The sequence below is a fragment of the Rhinoderma darwinii genome, chromosome 5 (genome assembly GCF_050947455.1).
Source record: "Rhinoderma darwinii isolate aRhiDar2 chromosome 5, aRhiDar2.hap1, whole genome shotgun sequence".
In the NCBI taxonomy this organism is placed as follows: domain Eukaryota; kingdom Metazoa; phylum Chordata; class Amphibia; order Anura; family Rhinodermatidae; genus Rhinoderma; species Rhinoderma darwinii.
Window position 1 is genome coordinate 301,031,399 of NC_134691.1, and position 14,765 is coordinate 301,046,163.

Below are 14,765 nucleotides of genomic sequence, written 5' to 3' on the forward strand. Positions count from 1 at the left end.
GCTCCGTTCCGACTGAGCTTTTCGTCGGAACGGAGCCCTGACAGACACAAACGGAAACCATAGGTTTCCATTTCAATGATGACGGATCCGGTGCCAATGGTTTCCGTTTGTCTCAGTTGTGCAAGGCTTCCGTCGATTTGATGGAATCAATAGTGTAATCGACTACAGTATTCATTTTGTCAAAACGACGGAACCCTCGCACAACGGAGACAAACGGAAACCATTGGCACCGGATCCGTCATCATTGAAATCAATGGTGATGGAAACGGCAACCTTTGGTTTCCGTTTGTGTCAGACAGGGTCCCGTTCCGACGGAAAGCTCCGAAGGAACGTTGGAACGGGACCCTGGCGCAGATGTGAACAAAGCCTAAGAGATTTGTAAGATTTGTTTCTGGTAGTTTGCTACAATATATCAATCTCCAGTCCAGGCTGTTTAGCTCATGGGGCATTGCCTAAACTGGGTACAACTGTATGCACTTTCAGATGACAACAGGACTAAGTGTGTACAGGTTTTCTGCCTCTGAATGTAAACAAGACTGTTTACATTCACTGACAGCAAACAAATATTTCATAAGTGGTAAGAAATTGAAAAACACAGTATATTACAAAGTTGCAGAACTATTCATTTATACAGCGATTAAAGGTGTTGGCCACTTTATTGCTAATGTAAACCAATGTATGTTAATGATGATTCTTTGCTACTTACTAATATATGTTGTTTTTTTAAGTTGTATCCTGTTTTCCATATTTCTGAAGTTACACCCTCAGCCCGACTTCTGTCCCCTCCGGACGGTGCCCTCTTCCACTCCTCCACTGCACCTGCGCTAGTTCCCTGTGTGTTACTGTGGAAGAGGCTGAATGACAAGTCTCATCACATGACTGTCTATCTGCATCTATTTAATGACCCGGGAGCGCCGTCCGGAGGGGACAGAAGTCCTTACTGGTGTATTTTGGCTCATTGTCGTGTTGAAACGCCCATTTCAAGGGCATTTTTTTCTTCGGCAAAAGTATTTTGATATATTCAAACTGATCCATGATCCCTTGTATGCGATAAATAGGCCAAACACCATGGTATGAGAAACATCCCCATATTATGATTTTTGCAGCACCATGCTTTACTGTCTTTACTGTGGCTTGAATTCAATGCTCGGGGGTTGTCTGACATACTGTCTGGGGCCACTGGACCCAAAAATAACAATTTTGCTTTCATCAGTCCACAAAATGTTGCGCTATATCTCTTTGGGCCAGCCAATGTGTTCCTTGGCAAATTTTGACCTATTCAGGATGTCTTTTTTTCAACAACGGGACTTTGTCAGGAGTTCTTGCTGTAACTTGGCTTCATTTAATCCTCTTCTGATTGTAACTTCAGATCTTCTTTGATCTTTCTGGAGGTGATCATTGGCTGAGCCTTTGCAATTTTGGCTATTCTTTTATCCATTCGTACAGTAGTTCCCCGCTTCCTTCCACGTCTTTCAGGTTTTTGTTACCACTTCAAGGCATTTGAGATCATGTTAGCTAAGCAGCCTATAATTTGCTGCACTTCTCTATATGTTTTTCCCTCTACAATAAATTTCTTAATCAAAGTACATTTTTCATCAGAATAGTGTCTGGAACGACCAATTTTCCCCAATATTTCAGAAGGAAATGCACTACAACCAACATTCCGCAGAATGAAGCACTTCACCAATTTAACTCCTCACTGCTATTATTTTGAACTAGCAGCTTTCCCTTAAATAGGCACTGTCACCAGATTATAAGTGCCCGATCTCCTACATAATGTGATTGGCGCTCTAATGTAGATAACAGTGTTTTTTATTTTGAAAAACAATCATTTTTGAGCCAATTATGAGCAATTGTAGATTTATACTAACTCGTTTCTTAAAGCCCAACAGGGCATTTTTAAACTTTTGACCAAGTGGGCGTTGCACAGAGGAGTGTATGACGCTGACCAATCAGCATCATACACGTCTCTCCATTCATGTCCATTTGTACTCAATGCACAGGATGTTCTTGCGAGATCACGGAGCTGTCACATACACCCACATTAACGAGATCAAGCTGTGCAGTGAGTACAAATGGACATGAATGGAGAGAAGTGTATGAAGCTGATTGGTCAGCGTCATACACTCCTCCAGGGCCGCCATCAGGAATTTCTGGGCCCCATACAGCCAAGACGTCTGGGCCCCCTCCATTACCAGGGGTGGACAACGGAAAGTGTGGCGCACATGTTTGTACGTTATCATACCTCCCAACTTTTCAGTTTAGTAAAGAGGGACAATGGAAGCGGTGTGCATAGCAAATTTTTCCCCTGTTAGGCCACGCCTCTAACCCCGCCCATTCAGCCCACACAGTGTTACAATGCTCCCATAGAACCCACTACACAGTATAATGCTTCTATAGCGGACCATCCACACTGTATAATAATACCCCATAGTTCCTTCCACACAGTATAACGTCCCCATTGCTGCCCCGACACAGTATAATACCCAAATATACTGTGTGGCACGCACTAATATATATAATTTTTTCACTCACGTATCTTTATATATATTTTTATTATACTGTACCATTTATTCAATATTAATAATCATCATCAACTGTATTTCACCATGTTTACTTTTCACCAATCATTGCTCACTTTTTCTTTATCACCATTTACGTTCACTTGTTAATCATTTATTTATTTGTTATATATTTTTTTTTTAAATAATTTTGTATTATTTTTTATTTACTTTTTATTATTTTTCACTCACTATTCGTTTGCCACACAAACATATAACATATATTTGTTTGACATATCGGCATGTTACAATACGTGCACATCATATACATTTACACACAAATCGCCACACGTTTTACTTCACATTTACACACATTGTTTTGTCATATTTTGTACCATATACATACATACACACATTATTTTCACACTCACTAACACAAGTTTTAGCTTCAACAATCACTCAGTTTTCATGTAGATAGTTTAGAAAAGGCATATATATATATATATATATATATATATATATACACACCCTTTTTTTTATATGTACACACAACAATACATTGTAAATATCAACATATATTTCTTTATTTCACATTTTTTATTCTTGGTGGTTTTCTATTAATATTCAAATCTGTCAACAAAGATCATCTTTTTGATAAATACTCATGTGATAATATATCAATGATTAACTACTCGCATTGTTTCATGCCTATGTGCTTCTCTTGTCTACATTTGTCCAGTCATGTTTCGGTCTTCTGATTCCTTCCACTGATTGGGAAAAGCCGAGCGTTTACGCATAGGTGGGTGTGTCCGAGATGTCCTGCGGTCTCGCGTCTCTGTCTGGATGAGTGGACTTAGAGTGATATTCTGTCGCTCCCTCTCTGACCACTCCTGATGACGCGACACCGGAAGCACATCACCGGACATTTCCGAACCTGGCGTATGACGCCATATAGAGGTTATCCCCTTATTTAGTCTGACGCTCTTTCACTTCCCCTACATGATTGGACGACAGCCAGTTTAAGAAGCAGCTTCCGCTGGAGAGACACCACCCCCGGACGAAGGCATCCAGCCGAAACACGCGTCGGGTTGGTGTCTCTACAGTGCAGGAGCAACAGTATGGGTTATATAGGTCTGGTCTTATAGATTTGGTTACCCTTTGTTTACTATCCTCTTTGAGAGGTTCTTTATACTATACAATGTCCATACCACATTGAACCATTTCCTCATACCTTTCTTGGACCAGTTTCAACTTCATGCATGGGGACATTTGCCCATTATTTATATTGCATGTAATTGATGTCATTCCCCTGTGCTTTACATTCATATATTTTTGTATACCCATATGTTTTCCTGTCCTGTAAGACACCGTGATGTTGCAGTGTATGCTTCATTTTAAAATCTGTCTTGTCTTATACATGTTCATCAATAAAAGATATTTTGTATTTTTCTAACAATTTTGTGTTAATTGACCCTATTTGTAGGACATATCATGAATATAATAGGTCAGTGCACCAAGTTTTTACTTGGTTACATGGTAAATCCTCTTTGACTGTCAGTCATATGGTTTCCTTTCCTGGATGTACAAATAGGACATAACTGTATAATGCAGCAATTTACTTCACTGTCACTTTGTTGATCTGAAATGGAAACAGAACTTTATAATTTCATATAATAATAATAATAATAATAATTTATATTTAGCGCCAACACATTTAGCAGCTCTTTACAGTTGTGGCAGTAATTGTAAGAGTTTATGATCTTAATGGAATGGGAGGATACGATAGGTACACGGTGATAAAGTTCTCCAAGGGCCCAACCCTTTGTATTGGCAATGAGAATAAAAATAAAGATGCATGAACCCATCACCCAGCCAGTATATGAGCCAACATGGATATAAAGTGCAAAGTGATGCGACAAGGGTATCTAGATGAGGACAGAGTGGAGTGGAGATATCTGACCAAATCAGGATTGTGTGTGGGACTATGGTTATGTGACATAGGGATTCTTTAAAATACATTAGAAAAAAATGTCTAATGGTCCCGGACAGTGAGTTGCACAGAATGAGGACATGACAGCAGAGACAGTGGTAGTCTGCCCAACTAGAATTATGTATGGAGAAAACAGGAGGGGGCACATGCGCGGTCATACAAATACGAGGTCAGGGTTGGCAGAGTTCATGCAACACGATAGACAGATACAGGTCAGGGCAGGCAGTGATCCCAAGACAGAGTCAGAAAACAGTCCGGGGGGTCACATCCAAAATAGCAAACAACAAACACCTTCACAAATGGACAGGATTCAAAGAATCTTGTTGCTCAGATTTTGAACCGCATTGGGGACAGGGACTCCTCAATATATTGGCGCTATATAAGCAACGCAAAATGAATCTAAATATGTGAGAACTTACAGAGTTGGCTTCTTTAATAACAATGAGTTGTCTTCCAATTGGTGGCAGTGGTTTCTGAAAAACAAATTGAATAATTATTAATTGATTGATCATTGAGTAGAACATGTTAAACCTATCATATATCTTCTATCACATTTCTAAATATATTGTTTATTAAATGCATCTCCACCAAAAAGAAAAAAAATCACCATGATTGATCCTTTTCTGTAACACTCTTAAACATTGTATTAAGTTATTTCTTAGTTCTGTCTCCTTCTCGCAAGCGATGGACAACAATCAGCCATTATAGCTCTAATAGGGATTGGCATCAAGCTTTACCAGACTCTTGAATAAAAAATCTGTAGCATGTAGTTATATTCCTTCACAACTATGTGCAGATTGGCAGGTCAGTAGTCTAGTAACGCTAGGCCACAATCCCTGTGGTAGCCAGAATGGTGGCCATATTGGTTGTCAACCAACATCCAATTAAATGTTAAACAACTTGAAGAGGTTGACTCAAGGACTTCTATATATCCTAGGAATTTTCTGGTTTGAGGAGAAAATGTCCCTTTATGAACCAAACACAAGTAATACTTACAGAGACAAAGATCTCTTCCTCGGGGGTGGGTCTTTCTGATGGTGCTAAGAATGACCTTATTTTTCTTCCTCCGCTCCAAGATTTTGTCACCTGTATAAATAGCATATAATAATTCCCTTTATTGCAGGATATTGAGATTATATGATGTTGTTATTAAGACATTCATCACTAATAGTTCTCAGGATGCAGAACATTATTCTTGAGGACTATGATTACCCCAGAATTAATGTCCTTGGCCCCATCTCCTGGACTGCTTTATCCTGTGATATAGGGCTTTGTCCTGGGTCTGGGGTATATTCAGCCTTTATCATACACACCTCTGAGATGTTCCGCAGATCATCCTCCTTTGTTTGTGTTGCTACTGAGACCTGTAAGTACGAGTTGGTACTTGTGCTAGTAGAAACCTTTATGATTTTATCAAGGTCCACTTCCGTAACTTGGGTGCCAACTTGTTTTTTCTTTGGCATCGGTGGCTGAAGCTCTTCTAAACCAAACTTCTACAAAACAGAATAAAAGTGAATGAAGGTGAATCATATTGGTAGATATTTCTATTACTAGTTAAGTATATCACCAAAGAGCAAACATACAGCAAATGACAGATCAAGATTTAGGACAACATTCGTGCCATATCCAAAGGTAGGACCCCCAACCTTCAAAAGAATGGGTGCCCAAGTGGTTCCAGGGCGCATGGCTGTTCTCGTAACTCTCATAGAACATAATGGAGAGAAACGCGCACCTTCTTTCTGACTTTCACCTGCATCTCCTCCACTTTGTGTTCACCCAGCTTCTACTTATATTATGACTAAGGGTTCACATAAGCTAGGAAATCAGATAAAACACAAAATAGTGACTGCAGGAAATCAGTAATAAACTCATGTTCTCACCTTGCGGAAGAAATATATGATGCTTCTTTTCTTGGTTTTATTATGGGGAATTTGCACTTTGATCTACAGAAAGAAAACACATTTAGGCCGGGTTCACACGTAGCGTAAACAATGCGGATTTTCCGCAACCGATTTCATTTGCAGAAAATATGCAGCGTAGTAGAGTAGCAGCAAAGTGGATGAGCCTTGAACAAATCTCATCCACACGCAGAGTAAAAAAACTTTCATAAATTGACCTGTGGTGCGGTTTTTTAATAAATCGCTGCTTTTGTGTTTCAGGTTGTCGCCATTGAAATCAATGGGGAGATAAAACCTGCATCAAGTAGCAGATGTTGCGAGTTTTGAAGTGGAAAATCTGCAATATCGCCGCAAAGATCGCAACTCAGAAAAAAAATTCTCATACTTGCCCTGAACTTTCTGTTCCTGCATCCAATCCATCCTCCAGGGATGATGTTTCATCCCATGTAACTGCTGCAGCGCATCACAGGCTGTAGCGTCACATTGAATGAAACCTAATCCCAGCAGGCCGGGCTGCAGGATGTCAGAGGGATGCGTCGCCATGGCTTCGGCCGGGGTAAGTATGAACGGTTTTTATTTTTTTTCTAGCGCTGCTTTCCACAGCGGAAATACTGCTCGAAAAACTGCACCACAATGTGGTACGGTTTTTCGGATAGAATGTGCTGCAGGTTCTAGGTCAGATACGCTGCGTAGTTTTACACAGCATTAGTAAATCTGCCCCATTGTATCAAACTATTTGTGCAGATTTGTGCAGCCGCCGCTGTGTATTGAGCTCACAAAAAAAATATCTCATATTTACCCAGGTCTCTCTGCTCCTGCGTCCAGCCCGGAATTCAGAGATGACGTTTTATGTAAGTGCTGCAGCCAATCACTGGCTGCAGCGGTCACATGGGATAAAATGTCATTCCAAGAGGACTAACTGTATAACGTCAAAGGAACGCGTCACCATGGCTACGGGTAAGTATGGATTGTTTTTTTACGTGCTGTTTTCCGCAGCGGACATTCCGGCCGAAAGACTGCACTACAATTTTTCTCATATATACCTATCTAATCTCATATCTGTCTATCTCTTATTTATTTTCCTACTTGTCTATTAATCTCATATCTATTTATCTATCTTTGGGGATTGACAGTTCCGGTAACATTACCTTAACATAAGGACCCCTCCTGACTGTGGATGTCAGCGGCTTCAGCTCCAACTGAATGTCTTCAATCTGTGATACTGGATTTTCAGATGATTTATCTGCCACATCTTTAGGAGGGCCACTTGGTGTTACATAAGCCTGCCAAAGAAAACAACTAGAGTTTAGGGGGCTTTCCCAAAATCTTAAATTATCACCTATTTACAGGATAGATGATAATTGTCTGATCGCTGGGGACTGCTGGAACCTCCACAGATCAGGAGAACGGGGGTCCCAAATCCCCAGATCCTTCTCATTGCTTGACCGCAGTATGGAGGACATTGAATGGAGTGGTGGTTCAGCCTGCGCGCTACCGCTACATTCAAAGTCTACGGGAATTACAGAAACAGACGAGTACAGTGCTTGGCTGTTTCCATCATTCTCATAGACAATGAAGCTCCTTTTAAGCTCCTTCCCACTGCTCGGGGTGAAGCGAGGAGGATCTGGGGGATCGGGACCTCCATTCTCATGATCGGTGGGGGTACCAGCATTTGGGCACCCAGCGATCAGAAAATGATGAATTATTCTGTGAATAGGTGATAATTTATGATTTTGGGATACTCCTTTAATAGATGGGAATTGCACAACATGTACTTGATATGCATGATCCCAGTATCTTACCAATGTAACATCCTCCAATAGATCCAAACACCCACCAACCACGTCTTCTACGTATGTAGAAAAAACTTACACTAAGAGAAATCTTACCTTTCTCCTGTTAATACATTTCCAGAAACGTTTCTGTGTCCTGGCTACATTTTTAGGCTCTTTTTTTGGAACGTCAACGATGTTATCAAAGGAGCCAGCAGGACGTTGCTGTAAATAAGTAGAAAACTGAGTTCATTTGAATGTGTCTCTGTAGTTCCTTATAATTATTAGAATTTCCAGCCAACATATTCTATAGCACTGTACACAGATTATCATCACTCACTGTACCCAATGGGGCTCTCTCTCTATCTCAGACACACACTGGGGTCGATTTCATAGAAATAACTTATCAGTATGTATTTATAGCGTGAAAGGAAATAGAGAACGGGGGAAATCCACGCAAACACAGAACGAGCATATAAACTCCATGCAGATGTTTTCCTTGGTCGGATTGGAACCCAGGACCCCAGGGACACATTGCTGAGCACCCAGTCACCATGCTCATGATTTGTTTGTAGTAGTAGAGATAAATGCTGATCTTGTGGTTATATATAAGAGGCTTCTGTCACTTTGTTGATATACCATACATTGAAGGGGTTTTTCTGGGGTTAGAAAAAAAAGTCTGATTCTTTTGCAGAAACAGTGCCACTATTGTCTATTGGCTGTGTCCGGTACTGCAGTTCATTCCCATTCAAGTAAATGGGGCTGAGATGTAATACCTGACACAGCCAATTTTCAAGAGTGGCGCTGTTTCTGGAGAGAAAACAGCCTCTTTTTCTAATGCTGGACAATCTCTTTACCCTCTAATAACAGTTTCCAATTAGGCTATATGCATATGTGTCCAATAAGCCATAACAATGTCCGACCAAGTAGTCAATATCCATGGGTAAGCGTTGGCAGCATTTCTTCTTTCTCTATCATTCTGGATACCACAACATCAGATTGAGAGAGATGTATATTACCCCCTCCGCCAGATCAGTATAATGGACACCAACTTCTAAAGAGCTAATACACTCGTTGTACCCCAACAAATGTGGAAAAATCCTAATCATAAAATAAATGTAATTATTCTCTTTTATTTTTCCATTTTACCAATAAATAAAATGTCCTTATAGATTATATCTATTACTTTAATTACTGCCTGTATCAGTGTGGGGTAATGTGTGTGATATAGCAACAGATTCTCTGTGCTTGGCTCTCCTGGGGCACCAGCATAATACAGGCGCCATTTATGACAGCCTGTATCCTGTGAACAGAGGTAGGGAAAAGACTGGAGGAATATAGTGACTGCAGAGGCATGACTAGAAGGGGTTGAGGGTATGTTCACACGCTTATCAAAAATCGTCTGAAAATACGGAGCGGTTTTCAAAGGAAAACAGCTCCTAAATTTCAAGCGTTTTTTTAGCAACTCGCGTCCTTCGCAGCGTTTTTTATGGCTATTTTTGGAGCTGTTGTTCTATAGAGTCAATGAAAAACGGCCCCAAAAACAGCTCAAGAAGTGACCTGCACTTCTTTTTCAAAACGGCCGCGTAAAAAAACGGCCCATCGGAACAGAACGCTGTGTTTCCCATTGAAATCAATGGGCAGATGTTTGGAGGCGTTCTGCTTCCGATTTTTCGGCCGTATATGGCCCGAAAAACGGCCGAAAATAAGTTGTGTGAACATACCCTGACAGTCGCACCTGGCCATGGTGTCTGAGGAGGCCCGGAGGCCTCTCTGCCACATAGGAAGACACCAGAATTGTAACATTGTAACATTGTAGGTGGGGGGCCCTGTTACATTGGGGTCCATAAGCTTTGAATTACGCATCTGACTGACTGACATAGGGGCAGCTCTTCCATTTGGTGCCAGGAGAACAACTTGAAGGAATAGGAATTCCCCGCACCTGCCTTGTTTTGAATGAAAAGAAGAGGCCGTACTGCAGACAAGAAAGGAAATAAGGGGAGGCCTCCATGACTAAAATAGATGGGAGGGACATGGAGTTGTTTGGCCTATGAGAGGTTAAGGATAGAGATAGGAGGAGGGCTTGTGGGATTAGGAGTGGGGATTGAGGGGGATGTACCTGTTGGCCTGTTGTGCTCTTCCCTCTCTTTGCCAGGACACAGAAGCAAGAACATGTTCCCGCCCGCCCGCCCTGGAGTGGATTGGTGCACTGCTGCAAAAGGTTGCTGTGGGTGGTGGTTTTCTCGGTCAGAAGTTTATTTGACTAACAACGTATGTCTTTGGTCAGATTAATTTTGTCATTGCAGCTGCGGGGGGGAGTCCTTGAAGTAGGTCGTAAAAAGTGGTGGGGGGAATGCATCACGGGATGCACCCCCAATTAGTCGGCTTCTTAGGGTGTTACCCCTTTTGAAAGCTGGGTTATATATATGGTGGTCATCTGCAAAAGGTAATTGGTGCCCCCGGGCCGGGTTACGGCTGGGGGTAAGGTATTGGTGGGCAGATGGCCAAAATTAAATATCGTTGGCTTCAAGGACTTGCCCCTGTCATTCTGGTTGGTTAATAATGTTATAACCCTGATAGGGTCGCAGTGGGTTATTTAATGTTATGATGAATTCCTTTTCGGGGATTCAAAAAGTTATGGTATTTAAAACTCCTTGTTATTTAAATAATAAACGGCTGCTGTGGCCATTAAAATCCAACTCTGTTTCAGTGTCAGCTTTAGGGAAGGGTAAATTTCCATAAGGGGAGAAGCGACTTGACGTATTTGAGTCATGACTCCGGTCACATATATATTAGGAAATTGCTGAGATTTTAGTTCCATAATGTTATTAAGTGGCTCTAAGGTGGAGCTTTTACTTTATGAGGAAATATACACCGTATAAAAAAAAAGAAATCACCTCAACTTTGGACGGATGACGTCGAAAAAAGTTCCATCTCCTGCTCTTCTTCCCGGGCTCCACAAACTTGGTGACATGAGTTTGATCACGGGACAGAGCAGGTAAATATTTCTGTGGGACAGATAAGGAATAATCCTCCATTCAGTGACATGATTTATAACCTCCTTATGTCGCATCACATTAAGGCTGAGTTCACACGGGGCAGATACGCTGCGTAAAAAAACACATCGTATCCATCCTGTGCGCCGCAGGGAATTCCAGGCGACCAAACTGTGGTGCAGTTTTTCACCCGGGAATGTCCCCTGCGGAAAACTGCAGCATTTAGCCTGGGATTGGGTGCAGCGGCGGTCACATGGGATCAAGCGTCAAGCATCATCCCAGGAGGCTGGCCCTCTGATGTCATCCAGGCTGGCCTCTTGGGATGACGTTTCATCACATGTGACCGTCGCTACAGTGTGTGATTGGCTGCAGCGGTCCAGGAGGCCCACCTGGAGGAAGAAACACAGACTCCTGGGTAAGTATAAGATTTCTTTATTTTGTGCGAATTGCGTTTTTTTTGCGGCAGAATCTATGTGAACCCGCCGAAAAAAACCGCAACAATTGCTATTTGTTGCGGGTTTTACCTCCCGATTGAATTTAGTGGGGAAAAGCCGCAACAAATAAGCAGCGTTTACGCAAATACAATTGACATGCTGCGGAATAAAATTCTGTACTGCAGGTAAATTTCTGAGTGTTTTTTCCGCTCGTTATTTATGCAGCGTGTGGATGAGATTTGTTTTATCTCATGCTCTTTGCTGCTACTGTATTTGCTGCAAATTTTCCACAACAAATTCTGTTGCGGAAAATCCGCAGTATTTACGCAACGTGTGAATTGACCCTAGGGAGGTTGTCCTGGATTCGAAAATAATCTACTTTTTCCTGAAACAGCGCCACTCCTGTCCTAGAGCCGGTATTGCAGCTCAGCCCAATTAAAGTGAATGCAATATTATACACGGCTAATGAACTAAAGCGGTGATATTTGTGGGGGGAAAACAGACCCTATTTTCTAATTCTGAACAATTAATACATTTGAATCAGTTTTGCTGTTCTAAAAAAACAAGTAAACAAACATTTCTATTAATTACTGCTCATTACTTATTCCTAATCAATCCTTAATAATAATCAATACATGAATATATAATTACTTACAAGAAATCTGTCCATATTTGGACTAAAATGCGCAATAGCAAAATATAAAATCAATTCTCTCTCCTCTCTTCCTCTCTCTCCTACAAAACCCTCAACGGATTCAAGGTAAAACCTGGCCTAATAGGCTAGAGACTGATGACATCCTAATGGACTTGATGACATCACCACAGCAGCGTTCTAATCAGCCCCACCCAAAACTTATCAGTGTACTACTAGAGTTCAAATGATTTAAAAAATTAAACTGTTACATCCCCTCCCCCCCCCCATTGTAATAAATGGCAGAAGGGTTTTTTCTCAGTTTTTCAATGTCTACAGCTTTAAAACAGAGATAAGTGGCGGTCTGTTTTTTTTTTTAAATTTTATTTATTTATAGAATAGGAAATTATACAGTTTTTGAATATACATTCTTCCCCTACACAGGATTATAAATATATGGAATCATTAGTAATGTTTTTGGTTTGGTCTTACCTTCAATATAGTTTGAAGTATTTACATTGATACGTATTGTGCCACTTTTCAAATGTTTGAGCCGGAGGAGTGTCAGTATTTACTGTTTACTTGCATTATTCTCCTTTATACTATACTGTTTATATGCATACTTATGCCTTCCATTTGTAGTCTCTTTGTATTCTCTGTAGACATTGTAACCTGCTGTGTCCACTGCTCTACCACACTTTGTTTTTATTATTTTATACGTCTTTTGGGTATATGTTGTATGTCTGCAGTTGTGGTCAACTGTCTCTTTCCAATATGGATTAATACAGTAATTTTTGTACTGTTATTCAATGGATATCTTTACTTTTGAGATTATGGCTTCAGGTTTTGGTTTCATTTTTATATAACAGTGCAGTAGCCCCCGACTCCACAGTAGAATGGTATAGTCCACAGATCAGGCCGGTGTAATGCATCCACAGGCTACTGGAAAATGACTAAACATGGCGTCAGTCATGTGATCACCCCCCCCCCCCCCCCCACACACACACACACACACACACACACACACACACATCATGGGACCCCTGGCATTCAGGGTTACATGACATGCATGTGTTGGCACAACATAGAGAACACATCTATGGGCTGAGTAAATAGGCCTAATGGTGGAATAATGATGAAGAACTATTTCTGGGTGTGTATTTACTTTTAGGACATGGCTGCCTGTCTCTACGTGAAGCTTAAAATGGCTGCCTGTCTCTAGGTGAAGAATAAAATGGCTGCCTGTCTCTAGGTGAAGCATAAAATGGCTGCCTGTCTCTAGGTGAAGTATAAAATGGCTGCCTGTCTCTAGGTGAAGCATAAAATGGCTGCCTGTCTCTAGGTGAAGCATAAAATGGCTGCCTGTCTCTAGGTGAAGCATAAAATGGCTGCCTGTCTCTAGGTGAAGCATAAAATGGCTGCCTGTCTCTAGGTGACGTATAAAATGGCTTTCAGTCTCTAGATTATGCATAAAATGGCTGCCTGACTCTAGGTGCTTAAAATGCTACTGCGTGTAGTGCAATCTGACTGAATGTGGCAGCCAGCTTTACTGTGAAGTTGTCACACTCTACAGACTGCCATCTTCAGTCAGACAACAGCATTTTGGCACCAGAGCACACGGTTAAATGCATTTTGGGCAGTCCACCCCCCTACTCCATGTTGCCCACCCAATCAGATCCATCATGGGCAGCGTCATCACCAGGCTCTACACGCGAATTACCCTTTGAAAACAATAGGAGATGGATTTCACACAGATTTTGGCGGGTAATCGGGAATATGTTAGGCCTCATGCACACGAACGTAAAAAAAATACGGTCCGCCATTACGGACCTGCCCTGTTCTTTTGGTTGCAGACACCTTTCCGTATCGCTACGGAAAGGTGTACATGACGTAGAACCGCGCCGAGAATTATGGAGCATGTCCTATTTTTCGTTTTTTTACGGTCCGTGCTCTCATACTTTGTATGGGAGCACAGCATGAGTCCGCAACCACGGGCAGTGAATACAGGCACGGCCGTGTGCATGAGGCCTTAATCAAGCCTGCCTAAAAATATGTGTGTCTAGGCCTTTAGAGACACGTAGTGGAGAATATGATATATATATATATATATATATATATATATATATATATATATATATGGATATATCAGTGAATCGGAAATTAGAAAAGTATAAATCTTTTCCACATGTTCCAACAATAGGAAAGTTTTACCATCCATTGCGAGAAGTCAATTCAAAAGTGACATCTAATGCGGCCGCACTTTTTGTTCTCATTTGTGCAAAAATGGCCGCCATTTATTATAACTGGCACACCTTCCAAACAGCGACAGTCTCTCCCCTAGGTCAGAGCACACCATATTAATCAGCAGGGCGAACACCTTATTTTCGGGGCAACGACTGTATTGAAGGACTCCAGGGCTGTCGGACCATATTTCCTGTTGTTAGGGTATACTTAGGTATATGCCAGTACACTAAAAAGTTAAAAATCAAAATTAAAAATTCCCCTATGGAATTAAAAAGTCAAATAATTTTTTTAAAAAGTAA

General features: G+C 41.2%; 1 protein-coding gene across 3 annotated transcripts; it reads right to left on the reverse strand.

The window, feature by feature from the left end:
* Positions 1-3,096: 3,096 nt before the first annotated feature.
* On the reverse strand, positions 3,097-12,371 carry LOC142652982 (uncharacterized). Of its 3 annotated transcripts, XM_075828693.1 has the most exons (9): positions 12,247-12,371; positions 11,059-11,169; positions 8,279-8,386; positions 7,538-7,672; positions 6,372-6,434; positions 5,805-5,984; positions 5,488-5,577; positions 4,911-4,964; positions 3,097-4,140 (listed from the first exon to the last, which is right to left on the reverse strand). In XM_075828693.1, the coding sequence occupies exons 1-9, from the start codon at positions 12,259-12,261 to the stop codon at positions 4,117-4,119; spliced, it is 780 nt and encodes a 259-aa protein (XP_075684808.1). In that variant the 5' UTR covers positions 12,262-12,371; the 3' UTR covers positions 3,097-4,116. The 3 variants fall into 3 exon arrangements, with proteins under 3 accessions (XP_075684808.1, XP_075684810.1, XP_075684809.1); XM_075828695.1 differs by lacking the exon at positions 11,059-11,169; XM_075828694.1 differs by lacking the exon at positions 5,488-5,577.
* Between the last annotated feature and the right edge of the window lie 2,394 nt (positions 12,372-14,765).

Coding starts and splice junctions, on each gene's coding strand:
- LOC142652982 (XM_075828693.1), bottom strand. Junction 5,985..6,371: donor TCATATATTTCTTCCGCAAG/GTGAGAACATGA, acceptor TCTGTTTTGTAG/AAGTTTGGTTTAGAAGAGCT. Junction 4,965..5,487: donor AGGAAGAGATCTTTGTCTCT/GTAAGTATTACT, acceptor TTTGTTTTTCAG/AAACCACTGCCACCAATTGG.